This window comes from Herpailurus yagouaroundi, unplaced genomic scaffold, assembly GCF_014898765.1.
Source record: "Herpailurus yagouaroundi ecotype Mexico unplaced genomic scaffold, PumYag 216, whole genome shotgun sequence".
In the NCBI taxonomy this organism is placed as follows: domain Eukaryota; kingdom Metazoa; phylum Chordata; class Mammalia; order Carnivora; family Felidae; genus Herpailurus; species Herpailurus yagouaroundi.
In genome coordinates, this window is record NW_024412447.1 from 5034783 (window position 1) to 5050880 (window position 16098).

General features: G+C 42.9%; 1 protein-coding gene and 1 long non-coding RNA gene across 4 annotated transcripts in view; one reads left to right on the forward strand and one right to left on the reverse strand.

Annotated features, from left to right (window-relative positions):
• Window positions 1–569: 569 nt before the first annotated feature.
• Window positions 570–3012, reverse strand: LOC121017836 (uncharacterized). The gene is made up of 3 exons (XR_005784911.1): window positions 2641–3012; window positions 1030–1133; window positions 570–822 (listed from the first exon to the last, which is right to left on the reverse strand). It is a non-coding gene; the product is annotated as an uncharacterized LOC121017836 (long non-coding RNA).
• Window positions 3013–9190: 6178 nt separating this feature from the next.
• EIF2AK1 (eukaryotic translation initiation factor 2 alpha kinase 1) overlaps window positions 9191–16098 on the forward strand; it is a 31962-nt gene continuing 25054 nt past the window's right edge. The window contains exons 1-2 of one of the 3 annotated variants that reach the window (XM_040455854.1): window positions 9191–9397; window positions 15378–15536. In XM_040455854.1, the coding sequence (XP_040311788.1) occupies window positions 9280–9397; window positions 15378–15536 (277 nt within the window). In that variant the 5' untranslated portion in view covers window positions 9191–9279. Of the gene's footprint in view, window positions 9398–15377; window positions 15537–16098 lie in introns of those variants that run through there. The other 2 variants (XM_040455857.1, XM_040455855.1) reach the window with 2 other exon arrangements.

The window sequence follows — 16098 nt, forward strand, 5'->3', positions numbered from 1 at the left end:
TATAAAATTATCTATATTTTATGCATTTACATACATGCATATGTATATATGTGTACACACATACACCCACGCATATATGCTTACATTATTACCTGGCGTTTATGTTTTACTGTCTTACAATATGGCATTTTACATACTGATCCCCAACTTGTTTATATATGTGCGTTTGATAATGAAATAATAATCAGGACGCTCAATTTATAAATTGCTTACTTCAGGGGAGGGGAGAAAAACCGAGACTGGGTGTAATGGCCAGCCGGAACTCTAGACCTTCTCGAGGACCGCCGAGAGGGGCGGCCGGGAGCTCAGGTTGGGGACCCCCGGCCGTGGCAGGAACCCAGAGTCCACGCCCCTTGGGCCTCAACGCGAGACCAGCCCACCAGAGCGCCTGCGCGTGGGTTGCGCCTCTGCAGAACGAGCCCATCCTTACTCCCGGGAGAGGCGAAGGGCGGAGCCTGCGGAAGGGCCCGCCCCCGCCAGCGGCGCGCGGGAGGCCAGGCGGGTCTTCCGCCTTGCGTGGGGCTACTTCCGGATCCGGTGGCGAAAGGCGCGAGGTCCGAGTGCGGCGGCGCTGGGCTGGCGGGCTGGCGGGCTGGCGGGCTGGCGGGCTGGCGGGCTGGCCCTGGGCGGGCGGTGGTAGGAAGTAGCTCCCGGCCCCGGGGGGGAGGGCTGGGACCCCAGGCGTGTTGGCTAGGGGTCAGGTTGGCTCTTCTTGTAGAGGGAACGGCTTGTGGACCAAGAGCAGGGTGTTGGAAGATGTGTGTGCAGCACACCTCAGTTAACCGTTGAAAAGAAGCTGTAACCGTCAGAAAATCTTCTCACCTTAAAGCAGGAGAGTAAAGGATGTCAGAGGCAGACACTCCCAACAGGCTCAGAGTTACTCTGATTTGGAAGATGATACTTAGCGCACGGCAGCTAGAATCCAGTCTCCCAGGAGCCAAGACTAATGGAGCAGACCTAATCAAAGAAAATAACGCTACTGGGTGATAAAGAGTTGGCCGAAAATATGTCAGTGGGTTTAGTTCTCACCGCTATCCCAGAAAGTTAGCTGGTAGCAGAATCTTCTTGACAAAGGAACTGGGGCACAGGTTAAATACTGTGTTTAAAATCACAGCTGGTAGCGGCAGAAGTCCCTGTAAACGTTGAAATGGATACAGATGTTGTTTTTCAAGTTGTCTGTATTATGGACATATTGGAGAGGCCTAATTCCCCTTCAGCTTGGGGGATGGCTCAATTAACCACGGACTATCCAGTTATGGAATACTGTTGTCCTAACGTGGGAAGTTCCCCCAGGACATATTTTGGAATGGAGAGCAAAATGCACTTTGCAGAACAATATGTATTTCATCATTGTTTTAGGCAAAACCAGTCCCTCAAAACAGTGCTGCTTTAGTGTGGTAGACATCAATGGTAAGTGAATAGAAGAAAAACTGAATAAGCTATACTAAACTGTTACAGTGACCAGGGGAGGGAAGGGGGCAGGGATTTATGGGAGTTATGGTAAAATAGAAGTTTATTCTCTCTCCTGGTTTTTGGACAGGGATGTAGTCAGAAAAACATGTATATGTTCCTTATATAATAATTTTAAAGTGACTAAAAATTACTGTTTTTTAAATTTATTTATTTAGAAAGAGAGAGTGAGGGGAGAGGGGCAGAGGGAGAAAGAGAATCCCAAGCAGGCCCCACACTCAGCACAGAGCCAGACATGGGGCTCGACCCCATGACCCTAGGACCATGACCTGAGCTGATATCAAGAGTTGGGCGCTCAACCACCACTAAAAATTACGTTTTTTATCCTTTGAGCGCCCAGTCCATTATACATGGCATTTGAATAATTTGGGAGATAAAATGCACCATTAAAGGGTGAAGAATTGGGGGTTATGAGAATATGAATATAAAAATATTCTTGGGGAATCCCCAAAAATGACATTAAAAGACATTTGAAACAGTGCAGTATTTCATTGTTTAGTCTCAAGGAGCTTACAAAACTTTACACCTGTTCTAGGTCGACATTACATAGCTTATTGGATGGAAACCAAAAGCTGTTAATATCTGCTTTTTCAAATATGCATCCTGATATTTTTAGTTGAAATATATTTTAAAAGTTTATTTATTTGTTTTGAGAGAGAGAGGGTGCCATGAGGCTCTGCACTTTCATCCTGGAGCCCAATGTGGGGCTCGAACTCATGAACTGCAAGATCATGACCTGAGCTAAGTCATTGCTTAACAAGCTAAGCCACCTGGGCACCCTTCAGTTGAAATATTTTATAGCAGAACTTTATAAAATGGGGATTTTTTACTTACAAAGTTATTCATTTTAATATTATGAATGATGTGCTAAAATCTTATACGTAACAGTTTCAGAACCCTTTTTTAAAAATTGTTAAAAAGAAAAAACCCATCTCTTGCACATTGCCCTGGGGCTGAGGCCCCCAAACCAAAAGACATAAGTCCCAGGATTGAAATGGGATTTTCAATGGGAAATGGGATCCACTCTAATTGGCAATAACCACTTGAAGTTGCCATTGAAAATATATCAGTTGACGCGAGGAATGTAAGAACCAATTTTGATTTGAAGATCCCTAGGTTACTCACTTTATTTGGGAAAGTAAAGAAGAAAGTAGAAATAGATGTAGTCACCTGAAAAGTCCCCTTTTCTTTGGGACTTCTGTCAAGTGGTTGGAAAGATCCCACTAAGTTAGAGTTCTAATCCTGATGACGTCACAACCGTTGCTTGGTAGCAAACCAGCTCAACAATTTTTTTAAGATTTTATTTTTAATCTCTATACCCAACATGGGACTCAAACTCACAACCCTAAGATCAAGAGTCACATGTTCTATGACGGAGCCAGTCAGGCACCCCAGATAAACAGAATTTTCAAGAGGTGTTAGTTTAGGGCATTCCTCACCCTGATAAGATGCTAGAAGTCTAGTTTAGCATGTGTATTCGTTGTTGCTGTGTAACAAATTATCCCCATGAAAACATACCTTTTCCCCCACCATTTCTGAGGGTCAGGAATCTGAGAGCAGCGTAGTTTGGTAGTTCTGGCTCAGTCTTTTGGGTTGCAGACAAGCAGTTGTCCTGGGCAGTAGTCACCTACCATCTCAAGATGGCAGCATCCCAAGGCATCTGGCTTGCTCAGGTGGTGGAGCGTGCAACTCTTGATCTTGGGGTTGCGAGTTCGAATTCCACGTTGGGTATGGAGATTACTTAAAAATAAAGTCTTTAAGGGGCGCCTGGGTGGCTCAGTCAGTTAAGCATCTGACTCTTGAGTTCAGCTTAGGTCATGATCTCACGGTTCGTGGGTTCGAGCCTTGCATCAGGATCCTGTGGAGCCTGCTTGGGATCCTCTCCCTCTCTCTGTGAGCCTCCCCCTCTTTGGCCCCTCTACCCTCTCAAAATAAATAAGCAAACTTTTTTTTAAAAGTCTGGAAAAGGGGCGCCTGGGTGGCTCAGTCGGTTAAGCGGCCGACTTCGGCTCAGGTCACGATCTCGCGATCCGTGATTTCGAGCCCCGCGTCAGTCTCTGTGCTGACCGCTCAGAGCCTGGAGCCTGTTTCAGATTCTGTGTCTCCCTCTCTCTCTGCCCCTCCCCTGTTCATGCTCTGTCTCTCTCTGTCTCAAAAATAAATAAACGTTAAAAAAAAATAAAAAAAAAGTCTGGAAAAAAAAATGGCAGGGGCGCCTGGGTGGCTCAGTCGGTTAGGCGTCCAACTTTGGCTCAGGTCATGATCTCAAGTTTGTGGGTTCGAGCTCCGCGTTGGGCTCTGTGCTGTCAGTTCAGAGCCTGGAGCCTGCTTCAGATTCTGTGTCTCCCTCTCTGTCCCTCCCCCACTCACACTGTCTCTGTCTCAAAAAATGAATAAACGTTAAAAAAAAAAAAACAAACAAACGATGGCAGTATCCCATCTACTGGGGATGAAGACTCTGCTCCAAGTGCACTTCTGTATTGCTGGAAGGCCTCAGTTCCTCATCAGTTGGGCCTCAGTATTATGGCTGGTCACAACATGCCAGCTTGTTTCCCCCGAGTGAGAGATGAAGGAGAGAGAGCAAGATGGAAGCCACAGTGTCTTTTAAACTAATGAAGTTTCATATCATCTATTCTCTGTGTGCTAGTGATCCTACAGACCGACCTTAGTACAATGTGAGAGGGAACTTGAAAAGAGTATGAAGACCAGGCAGCAGAGATCATTGGACGCCATCTTGAAGGGCAACTTCTATGGTGTGGGGCCATTTTCCAAACTCTCACTCCCATTGATAATTACCAGATACCTACAGGGTGCCTAAAGCTATAATAGAAATAAAGGAATTAGAAACAATGTAGAAATTGGGAGAATACAACACTGGTACAATTTCCTTACCATCCGATGAATGAGTCCTCAGGGAAGAAGATAAAACGTATACGGCCACAGTTTTACACAGCATACTAAACTCAGTATTAGTTACCTTGTATAATATTCTGAAATCTCTCTTTGTTGATCCATCCAGCTGGTTTTAATTACCCACTATATAAATGAGATATTTCTACGTTTTCCATCTTATTACTCCCAAACATGTATGGAAATGCCATTAAATTTTTACTATTGAGGTTTATAGTACCTGTGTTGGGTAACCATAATATATAACATGATGATTAATAAAGGTAGTAGTGGAGGCTTCCTCTGATGATCCTGATCCTCCTCCAATTGAGAGAACTGACTTTGAAGTTCATATGGATATTGATGGGAAAGCTTCATTCACATTAGGGAGCTTGATACTGGGATTGGTAGAGGAGAGACTGGATTGGCAATTTGTGCACACACCTACATACACAAGTGGACAAATACAGACAGACACACACCTACACTACCCAAAAGAGGAAGTTCTACTCTGGAATGTGAACTGTTTGTTTCATGGTTTCTGGAATTGTTTTTCTAGTTTGAATTAAATTGAAAGATGCACCTGACTCTAGTAGCAAAAAGCACTGATAGTCCATGGCATGACGTGGCAACAGAGATACACACAATATTGCCTTGCATTCTTGTAATCAACTTTGAGAAAACCCATCCTTGCCATGAAGAAGTCTCCATCTCTTTAGAGAGTTTGTCTTTGCTTCACTGTGAGGGAAAAGCCATAATGCACCTGCAGTATAGGTAGAGAAGGTGGATGAAGGGGCCAACTATGCAGCCAATGGCCAACAATTGTTAAGCCACTGAGATTTCTGTCCTCCTTCTTGTGTGACTCCATCACTGCTCTAGAGGCTGTAACCTCAAGAACAATTTCCACCTATGCTCTGGCACTCTCTCATGAATGCTTAAGTCATGGGTCTTACATTTCTGTTCATTCACCAGTGTCATCCCATAGTCTACTGTGAGAGTGGTCCAAGCAGAGACTGGCAAGGAAGGCTGGAGTAACTCTTGAAAGGCTTTGTAAGCCATGCAGAGGAGTCTGAATTTTGTTCTAAATGCATTGGAAGGGCTGACCCATCATAAGACCCAACTGGCCCTCCTGCTTTCATCTTCAGTTAACTACTTTCATTTTGAGAAATATCTTTTGGCCTGGTACTGGGCCTTAGTAGAGACTGAATGCTTAGGTATGGGCCATCACATTACCATGTAACCTAAGCTGCTTTTCATGAAATGGGTGTTACCTGACCCACTAAGCCACAAAGTTGGGTGTGTGCAGAAGCACTCCATCATCAAATGGAAGATCATGCCCAAGTAGGCCCTGAATGTACAGATTCCATGGAGAAATGGCTCGAATGCCCATGGCTTCCACTTTTGCTATAATATCTTCTCTCTGCAAGCCTGCATGTATGGCTTCATGGGGGGAGTTCTCTATGGCCAGAGCTTACACAGAGAGAGGGAAGACTTGGCCTTTGTTTATAGATGGTTCTGCACAATAGGCAAAGTGGACAGCTGCAGCACCTTGAACCTAGTTGAATCATAGTAGCAGTTTTATAATATTCATTTGCATATGTAATATGTTTATTTCCTTATTGATGTAATAAACAAGGGAGTCCAAAAGGAATCCAGCCCCAGAGGAATCTCTTTTTGGGGTGACCAAAAGTGTTCTAAAATCAGATAGCGTTGGGGCATGTGGGTGGCTCAGTCCATTGAGAGTCTTACTCTTGATTTCGGCTCAGGCCATGATTTCACGGTTTGTGAGATTAAGCCCCGTGTCTGGGTGTGTGCTGACAGCACAGAGCATTCTTGGGATTCTCCCTCTCCCTCTCTCCCTCTGCCCCTCCCCTGCTGGTTCTCTCTCTCTCTCTCTCTCAAAATAAATAAATGAACATTAAAAAAATATCAGATAGTGGTGATGGTGGCCCAACTCTGTGTATCTAAAAACCAGTAATTTGTACATTTGAAAATAATTTTAGAATGAGTTTTATGGTATATAAATTATCTCAATAAAGCTGTCATAAAAACATAGATAGCAATGACAGATGACGTGGGAAAAAATCCTGGCCCCAGATACAGCAGGTTGTGTGGCCTTAGGTGAGGTATTTATTTGAAAAGCTCTCTTTGCGTCTATATTTGCAACTATAAAATAGGATAATTACAGCACTTAGCTTGTAAATTTGTAATGAGGATTGAGTGAGTTAATATTTGTGAAAGCACAGAACAGGGTGAAGGAGTGGAATTGACACAGTGCTCAGTAAACATTGCAATTATTATTATTATTATTTTAATGTTCATTTATTTTTGAGAGGGAGAGAGACAGAGGATGAGTGGGCAAGGAGTAGAGAGAGAGGGAGACACAGAATCTGAAGCAGGCTCCAGGGTCTGAGCTGTCAGCACAGAGCCCTACGCGGGGCTCGAACTCATGAACCATAAGATCATGACCTGAGCCGAAGTTGAATGCTTAACCGACTGAACCACCTAAGCACCCCTGCAATTATTATTTTGTTACTACCATCAAAAAACCTCTGCGACCTATGCTGTATTGTTTTCAATGTTCATGAGAAGACATGTAGACATACACATATATACGTATCGTTGGGCACATCTGGAAGTGTCTAAAGAAAACCTCAATGGAGATTAAATTACTGGATCTTGAGTATGCGTCATTTGACTTTACTCACTATCACTAAATAGCTCTTTAGTGATGTATGATAGCTCCTTTTCTCTACATCCCCAACCACACTTGGTATGAAAGACTAATTTTGCAAAAATGACACTTTGAAATGATATTTCATTATTTAATTTGCCTTTACCTGCCTCTGGTGAAAGTTGTGTGTCTTTTTCTATGTTTATTGGCAATTTGGGTTCCTGTCCAGTTAATTGCATATTTAATATTGCATGTTCATATGCTATATCATGTTTCTATTTTTTAATTTATAGGCAGCCCAGATATATTCTGGACACGGAATAAAGGTTGACCCTCATGTTTTAGATATGGACAAATGGGTGGATTGTGTGCTACCTAAATGAATGAAGAGAGGTAGTGGGAAACAAATTTTAGGAGAAATATCAAGAGTTTGCTTTCAGAAATTTGAGATGCTTTCGAGTCGTCCAAGAGAAAAAGTCTGTGCTGCAGAGATACATTTGGGAGTTGTCAGCCCACAGATAGTATGCAAAGTGATAGCAATGCATGTGGTTATCTCCTGAGCGAATGTGGGGTGACATGACAAGAGCAGAATTATGCTTTTGGAGGGGGAGAGTCCAGAAACTGATACTGAGATCGAGGGCTAGTAAGATAGAGAAAAACTCGAATTTTTCTAGAAAAACTAGATATCATGGAAGATAAGAGAGGAATGTGCTCCTGCCTAACCCCCCATTTTTGTAATGGCTGCATCAGGTTTCATTGCAAGGGTGTACCATAACTGCTCCTCTTCTTGGAATTTGGATTTATTCCAGTGATTTTCTATTATAAACTACACTTTGATGAACACTCTTATAGATTTATCTTTTTTCACCACTCTGATTATTTCCTTTGTATATACTCCTGCATGTAGGTTTAAGAGTATGCCTATTTAAAACTTTTCACTTTAAGTTGAACATGGTCTTCTAGAAATGTTATTTTCATTTATATTCCTACCTGAATGGGTTTGCTGTTTTCTCCATTCTGGTGGTGGTGGAAAGTTGCAAGAACTCAATATTGCATACCAACTTTTTGATTGGTTGTAAAGTGACTCAGTCAATTACACTGTCTTCTAGTCTATAACTAGTGTTGTGATTATTAAAGTTTAGCTGGATCATTTTGCTCATTTTTAACCTGTTCCTTAGAATAAATTTCTGAAAGCAGAATTGATGAGTCTAAAGTATTTGTATTTTTAAATTTGTGGATACATGTAGATAAATCAACAGGGCATGGAAAGAGGCATCCCTAATCTTTGGTGGGAGTTATTTGGAGAACCATATCCAAATTGCTTCTATCAGGTTGAATGCATCCTGTATGACTTTGTAGGAAAACTGTGCTCAAATAAAATTCTTAAGCAATACCCCTTTTACACATTGCACTGGGGTTGAGACTCAAAATCTGAAAGGCGTTTTATTACAACTGCATAATCTGATCTGAGAGCCAAAAACAAAAATTATTTCCAGCAGCATTGTGTTGGCAACCAAGTCATCAGAGACATCTCCAGAGGGCAGAGGATTTTTGAAGCTAAAAGCTTCAAATCACAGTCAATGCAGTGTGGCCATGGGATAACTTGGAAAAGACAGCCGCAGGTTTGAAAGTATTTCCGTTGAAAGTTCAGTCTCAAAAGCAGCGAAATTTTTGCTAGGTTGGATTCAGTTTGGTATTTCCCTTTTTTGTTGTTGGTCTAACGGTTGACCAAAATAGGTTCAGTTCTTGTTGAGATAGGTCTTGTAGATGCTTTTGATTTTTTTTTTTTTTAACACATGACAAATAGTATTGCATCCGCATTAAGTATGTATTTGGATTAGAATCTGCAGACACAGGATTCTTACACTAGCATCCGAGTCTTGGCGTGAGATGTCAACACCCTGACTTGTGTGCGGGTACTAAGGTCTCCAGGGCGGCCGGGAACACAGGTGGAGGACCCCCGGCGTAGCGAGAACCCAGCACCCACAACCTATGGCCCTCCGCGCGAGGACCAGCCCACTAGGGCGCCTGCGCCCGACCAGCCCATCCTTTCCCCCAGGAAAAGGGGAAGGGCGGAGCCTGAGGTAGGACCCACCCGCGCTGGCGGCGCGCGGGAGGCCGGGGCGGGTCTTCCGTCTTGCGAGGGGCTACTTCCGGATCCGGTGGCGGAGGCTGGTGCGGAGTGAGGCGGTGTGGTGCTAGCTGGCTGGCGGGCGGGCTGGGCAGCTGCCCGCGCGCTGCGGGCGATGCTGGGAGGCGGCTCCGGGGCCCGGGAGCGCGAGGCGGAGGGCGACGGGGCGGAGGCTGTTCCTGCGCCGCCTGCCATTGAGTTCCCGGCCGACGGCTCGGACCCCAAGTATGATGGTGAGCGACCCGGAATGCTGCGGCGGCCCTCTTCTTGCACCCATCCACCTTCATTCCCGAGCGGGCAGGGCTGCTGCGAGCAGCCCCGAGCTTCGCCGCAGCCCTGGGGCGAATTCGGCTGGACCCCGGCCCAGCGACGGGGGGGCGGCGGGCGGGCGGCATGGGTAAGGTAAACATTTATTGAAACGAGCGTCCCCGACCCACTGGTTTGTTTACGTTTCTGTTCCGTGGTTTCCTCTTTGCGGACTCGAAGTCCTTGGTAAGGCTTCGCTCAGGCTGCTTTCCAGCTTTCGAGCCCTGTGGTTTGGTCAGACGTTGAGAGTGAGCTTTGTAAACGACTAGACGGAGATTTTGCGGACCTTATACGCTTAACAGTTTGGGTTAAGCGTTTTAATTTGTAGTTTCTCACTGATAGGGGAGCTGAAGACTTATAGTGGGGCCGTATGGAAATCACCCTTTTCGGTTTAAAGAAAAACAATGCCTCAAGGTTTTTGGGGGGTGAAGGACCTTTGGTTACTAGGAGATACAGGGTTAAGCCAGGCAAGTTATGTTATAGTGAGAGGTACTTAAAACATTGACTCTAACCACTTCAAAGTATCCACTATTTTATTGAAGGTTCTTAGGGTCTTTAATTACTACCTGTTGTTTTGGCAGTTTTTAAAATTAAATTGTGCTATCAGGAATGAATACATTGATTCAGGGAGGTTTTTAGTTTACGGTAGTTAGGATGATTACAGGGAATACTTGCTCAGTTTAAGCATGAAGCAAGTATTAACATGTTGCAGTGGATTTGAAGGTGTAAGTCAAGTTGAAAAGATTCATTTGTTTGTAAAGTCCTTCGAACTTCACCCAAATACTGTCTATAATTCTTGATTCTAATGGGAGACAAAAGCAGACTGCGGTGGTAATTTTAGTAGGTCCTTGACAGAGTAGTTTTAAGAGAACTATTTTTTAATGAACCGATCTTTTCACATGAAACCTGGTCTACTAAGGCAGCACAATATTAGGTGAAGTGTTATGTCAGAGGAAAAGTCCCAGCTGTAAACATGCAAGTCGGTGTTATCTGTAACATTGTGATAAGGTTTTCTGCAAAGGAGAGATTATTTTTGAAGGGAGTGATCTTAGATAAGCTTTGGAAAACTTCTACTAGGTTACTAACAGTACTGTTGTGTTTACATATTGCCTTTTCTTCCAAAGAGGCCCAGAATATCCAGACATGATTTATCATTTTACGTGAAAAGTAAGGTCTATGGAAAATAGTTTCATTTTTTAGTAGACTTAGAAACAGAACTGTTAACAGAATTTCTTGAAGGTCATCTATATGATGTGAGGTGGTCACTCTGCCAGTTGATGGTAGAGTCAGAAAATTCAGAACCTAGATGTAACTCTATAACCTGTGTTCTTCAGCCGTCTGTTATGTGGGGACCAACTTTGATCAGTTACTGCATGCCCCCCCCCCCACTCCCCTGCCCCAGCATGCCCTAGAAGGAGAGCAACAGTAAGCCCATTGTCAGACTCACTGGTTTTCTTCTTTCATCTGACACAAGTTTTCCAGAATTTTTGGCTCAGATTAATCCTCCAGTTTCCTCCTTCATTTAATAATGGACCATTTATTAAGATCATACTTGTCTGAGGAGCCTGAAGTAGGTGATCCTTTTTTCTGTTTGTCTACTCACCTCCTACTTGGCAGAATTCTAGAACTCTAATTCACCTAGGAGCTCATACTATTTCTTATTCTTTTTTATAAGAGGACCCGACCTCATCTTTCCTATTACCCACTTAGCTCTTCCTCTTCTACTTAACCAGGATTGAAGCGGGAAGCATTCAGTGTCAGCCTTCATTGCCTTTCAGTTTTACTCCTTCCTGCGTCTGAGTAATTGTCCACTGGTCTTTTTTATAGTTGCTATTTTCTTGATTTAGTTAGTTCATTTGACTCCACTGATCAGTCTTTTTTTTTTTTGTTTGTTTTGCTTTTTTCTTATTAAAAAGTAGAACTTGGGGCACCTGGGTGGCTCAGTTGGTTGAGCGTCTGACTTCGGCTAGGGTCGTGATCTCGTGGTTCATGAGTTTGAGCCCCGCTTAGGGCTCTGTGCTGACAGCTCAGAGCCTGGATCCTGCTTTGGATTCTGTGTCTACCTCCCTCTCTGCCCCTCCCCCGCTCACGTTCTCTCTCTGTCTCTCAAAAATGAATAAATGTTAAAAAAAAAGTAGAATTTAATTATTGTAGAAAATAGGAAAGTATGAGTATAGAGAAGCAGAAAACTCTCCTAACCATCATTTCACCATTGTTGACAATTTGGTATATTAAAAAAAATTTTTTTTTCACATTACAGTGTGTTTTAAAATTATAGAAAAACCTAAAGAAGAAAATTTAAAAACCACAATCTGATCACCCAGAGATTACTGTTTTTACATTTTGGCAAAGCTAGAGACAATTTATTCGATGACTTACATTTAAAACTATTGTTGGTCGGCACCTGGGTGGCTCAGTTGGTTTATTGTCCGACTCCTGATTTCGGCTCAGGTCATGATCTCAAGGTTCGTGGGATTGAGCCCTGTGTCAGGCTCTGCGCTGAGCACGGAGCCTACCTAAGATTTCTCTCCCTCTGCCCCTCTCTTGTGTGCATGTGCTGTCTCTTTCTCTCTCAAAAAGTATTGTCAAAGATCTCATGAACGGGTTAAAGATTTCTGAGTTTGTCCAAATAAACATTTAGAGAAATAATTCAGAAAAATTTAAGGAAATCAAGGAAAAAGGAGAAAGTCATCTGTACTCTCATCCCAGAGAACTCACTGCTAACAATTTAGTGTGTTCGTTTGCAAATATTAATGAGGGCTACTGTAAGCCAGGTGGATTCCTAGATAGTAAGATCCTAGATACTAAGGATCAAACAGGCAGACTATAAAACAGCGTGTTCACTGTAATTTCATTTCTTGTACAAATTCTATTGATGTATGGTTGAAAACAGAAGGGGCAGAGATTTTGTCTGTTTTGTTCTTTCTGTTGTATATATATATTTATATAGCTATGAAATAAATGCATTTTTATTTTTTTTTTATTTTTAATGGTTATTTCTGAGACAGAGACAGAGCATGAGTGGGGAGAGGCAGAGAGAGAGGGATACAGAATCCAAAGCGGGCTCCAGGCTCTGAGCTGTCAGCACAGAGCCCGTGTGAGGCTCGAACTCACAAACTGTGAGATCACGACCTGAGCCGAAGTCGGTCGCTCAACCGACTGAGCCACCCAGGCGCCCTGAAATAAATGCATTTTTAAATTATGATCATAGTATGGTAAACCTTTTACATTCTGCTTTTTATCTATTTTTTTTTTTTTAATGCTTATTTCTTAGAGCAGGGAAAGGGCAGAGAGTGGGAGGGAGAGAATCCCAAGCAGGCTCCTTGTTGTCAGCACGGAGCCCGACTCTGGGTGCGATCTCACCAACCATGAGATCATGACCTGAGCCGAAATCAAGAGTCGGACGCTTAACCAACTGAGCCACCCAGGCGCCCAACAAAAGTCTTTATTGATACCTGATTATTTCCTTAGACTACATGTACAGAAGTAGGATTTGTTGGGTTAAAAAAATAGGTTAAAAAAAAAAGTTTTGATACATTTTGATAAAATGATGACCAGAGAGGTTGTGTTAGTTCCTATGGAGCTATCTTGTCTCACCTTCATTAGTATTAGTGTTTTATAGCTTGCTCCTTTGACTGGATAATGGACTAGTCATGATTATCTTTTTATACACCATCGTTTCCAACAGCTGCATAATATTGTTATATATATATAACTTACCTAGCAGGTTTTCAGTATTCTAAACAGTGGTATGCTAAACATCTTATACATTGTGACTTGTTTACTTATTTTCTTGGTAGATATTTCCAAAAACTAGAAGCGTGAGGCCAAATGTTTGCACATTTTGAATTCTGTATTTATTGCTAGAAGTTGCAAGCACTTTTACCCCCTTGTGATTGAAAGTGTTTGCTTTTCTGTATCCATAACAATACCATGCTTTAAGTTTTTTTTTAATGTTTGTTTATTTTTGAGAGAGAGAGAGAGAGCGCGAGCGAGCACAAGTGGGGGGGGGTCAGAGAGAGAGTGAGATACAGAATCTGAAGCAGGCTTCCGGGTCTGAGCTGTCAGCACAGAGCCTGACGCAGGGCTCAAACTCACAAACTGCGAGATCATGACCTGAGCCAAAGTTGGACGTTTAACCGACTGAGCCGCCCAGGCGCCTCTTCAGACTTTAAAAATAGTTACCAATCTGATGGCAAATTCTGGTACCATAGTTATTTTAATATGTATGTCATTAGTTACTAGTTAGCTTAAACCTATTTGAATTTTATCTGTGCTTCATTTTCTTACTAGCTTATAAGAGCTTTATATAAATTTATTATCTTTTCTTTTTCTTGTCATGTATAGTACAGATCTGTGTATTGTATCTGAATGTGTTATTCAAGTTTTAACTTTAAGATGTCTTTACATAGAGAAGTTTTTACATGGGCACATTTTTCATTCTTCCCCCGCCCCCATACTTGGTTAAGTTTTCTTTTAAAACGAATAGCACATCTGTGTATGCCACAGGTGTTCTTTTGGTCTCCTTACAAGTCAGAGAGGAGATTGGTGATGAAGTCTGGACTTGGAAACTGACTTCTCGAGGACCTTAATAGATTATAGAGGAGGGTGGAATGGAATATTTGAAATGGGGAGGATTTTTAGCAGGTGTAGGATGTATGGTCTCTTTCTGCAGGGCATTTCCAATTGAATGGGTCCACAGCTCTTGAGGGTTTGAGAGGTCTCATCTTTTCTCTAACGGCCCCTCTTAAGAGTTTTCACTCCCATTAACGCCTCCATCCTCCTTTTCCTGGTGTTGTATAGTTGGTCAATCCATTTCTTTCTTGACATTTCTGGGACCTGTTCTTTCCTCCATGTTTTTTCTTTCATTTACTCCTTTACTGGGCTCTTGACTGTTGCACACCCCTTCCCGTCTACATATCGCGTGTTTCCAGAGCAGTTTCCTCAAACATTTTTCCTTCTGACTGCTTTTGGCCTGTTCAGTAACATATTAAATAAAGAGTAAGTGAGAACTTACAGCCCTCAACTTCAAGTGCCAACTCGTTCATCTGCTTGGTCTTGTGTAGTGGAAAGAGGATGGGCTTTGGGCCCCTGGGTGGCTCAGTTGGTTGAGCGTCCGACTCTTGGTTTCAGCTCAAGGTCATGATCTCACAGTTGGTGAATTCGAGCTCCGTGTTGGGCTCTGTGCTGAGACCATGGAGCCTGCTTGGGATTCTCTCTCTCTCTCCCTCTCCCTCTCTCTCTCTCTCTCTCTCTCTCTCTCTCTCTGCCCCTCACCTTCTCACTCGCTATCTCTCAAAATAAATGAACTTTAAAAAAAAAAGAAAAGGGAAAGAGGATGGGCTTGGGAGTTATTCTGACCTGTCTGCTTATAAGTTCCTTAACCTCTGAGATCTGTAAAGTGAGAACGGTAACACTTCCCTCCCACTGTTTTGTGAGGATTGAATGAGCTTGTGCACATGAAACACCTGGTGTAGACGTAGTGCGTGCCCCAGGTGGTTTCCGTCCTTTCTCCCTTGCCCTCTTTCTGCTGCCAAACTCCCTTCTTTATGCCTAGGCCTCGGCTGTCCTCTCGAAGGAAAGAAGCCATCTCGTTCCCTCTCATTCGCTTGAGTGTTGAGTTATTCACCTACCTATTTCTGCCTTTGCACACCTCATTACTGCCAAACTCCCCACCCCCCACCCCCCAACCCCCCAATGGCATCCTTCTGCTAGTCTTCCAACTTCCAGAATTCACCTCAAAACTCAGTTCCGGTAAGTCTGTCTTGATTTACCCCACTGGGCATAACTAGTGTTTTGTGTTTTATTTCCTTAAATGTAAATAGTTTGTGTTGCGTTAATTAGATTCTGCTGTTTTGTCATTGTGAGATATGTGTACTGTTAACATTTTTTCCTCTTAATTTTTAGAATCTGATGTCCCAGCAGAACTCCAAGTGTTAAAAGGACCCCTACAACAGCCGACTTTCCCTTTTGCGGTTGCAAACCAACTGTTGCTTGTTTCTTTGCTGGAACACTTGAGCCATGTGCATGAACCAAACCCCCTTCGTTCACGACAGGTGTTTAAATGTTAGTAAATCTTGCTAAATAAGCCTTGCAGAAATACTGTGTTGTTTGATGTTGTGGGTCTGAGAAGCAGCTGGTATATAAACATTTGAAATAGGTATTAATAGTTTCTATTTCTTGAATGTATTTTATATTCTTCTTTGGGTAATTGCTAATGAATATTGTCATTGAGGAGCCCAAAAGATTAATAACCATATGATCGTGCGTATTTAAACAAATGAAAGATAGTTTTTTTGTTTCTATAACATGTTCCTTCATATAATTTTTGAAGATCTGTCATGGTTTGGTTGGTGAGCAGGTAAACGAAAATCACAGCTACTCATTCTGAAGTAGTTCTTAACCAGAGCCCTGGAAGAGCTGCGTGCCGTGTTGTTGAACAGGAAACTGTTTTCCTCTACGTGCTGGATACTTCTGACACCCAGTGTGTGGGTATTTTCCCGTGCTGACCAGTTCTCTGAAACCAGCTGGGTGTCCTACCATTCAATTCAGTTCTGATACTACTTGGAGTTATTGTCAGTTCCCACAGGTTAAGGGCTCAGTCCCAGACTGCCTTCATTTTGGATGC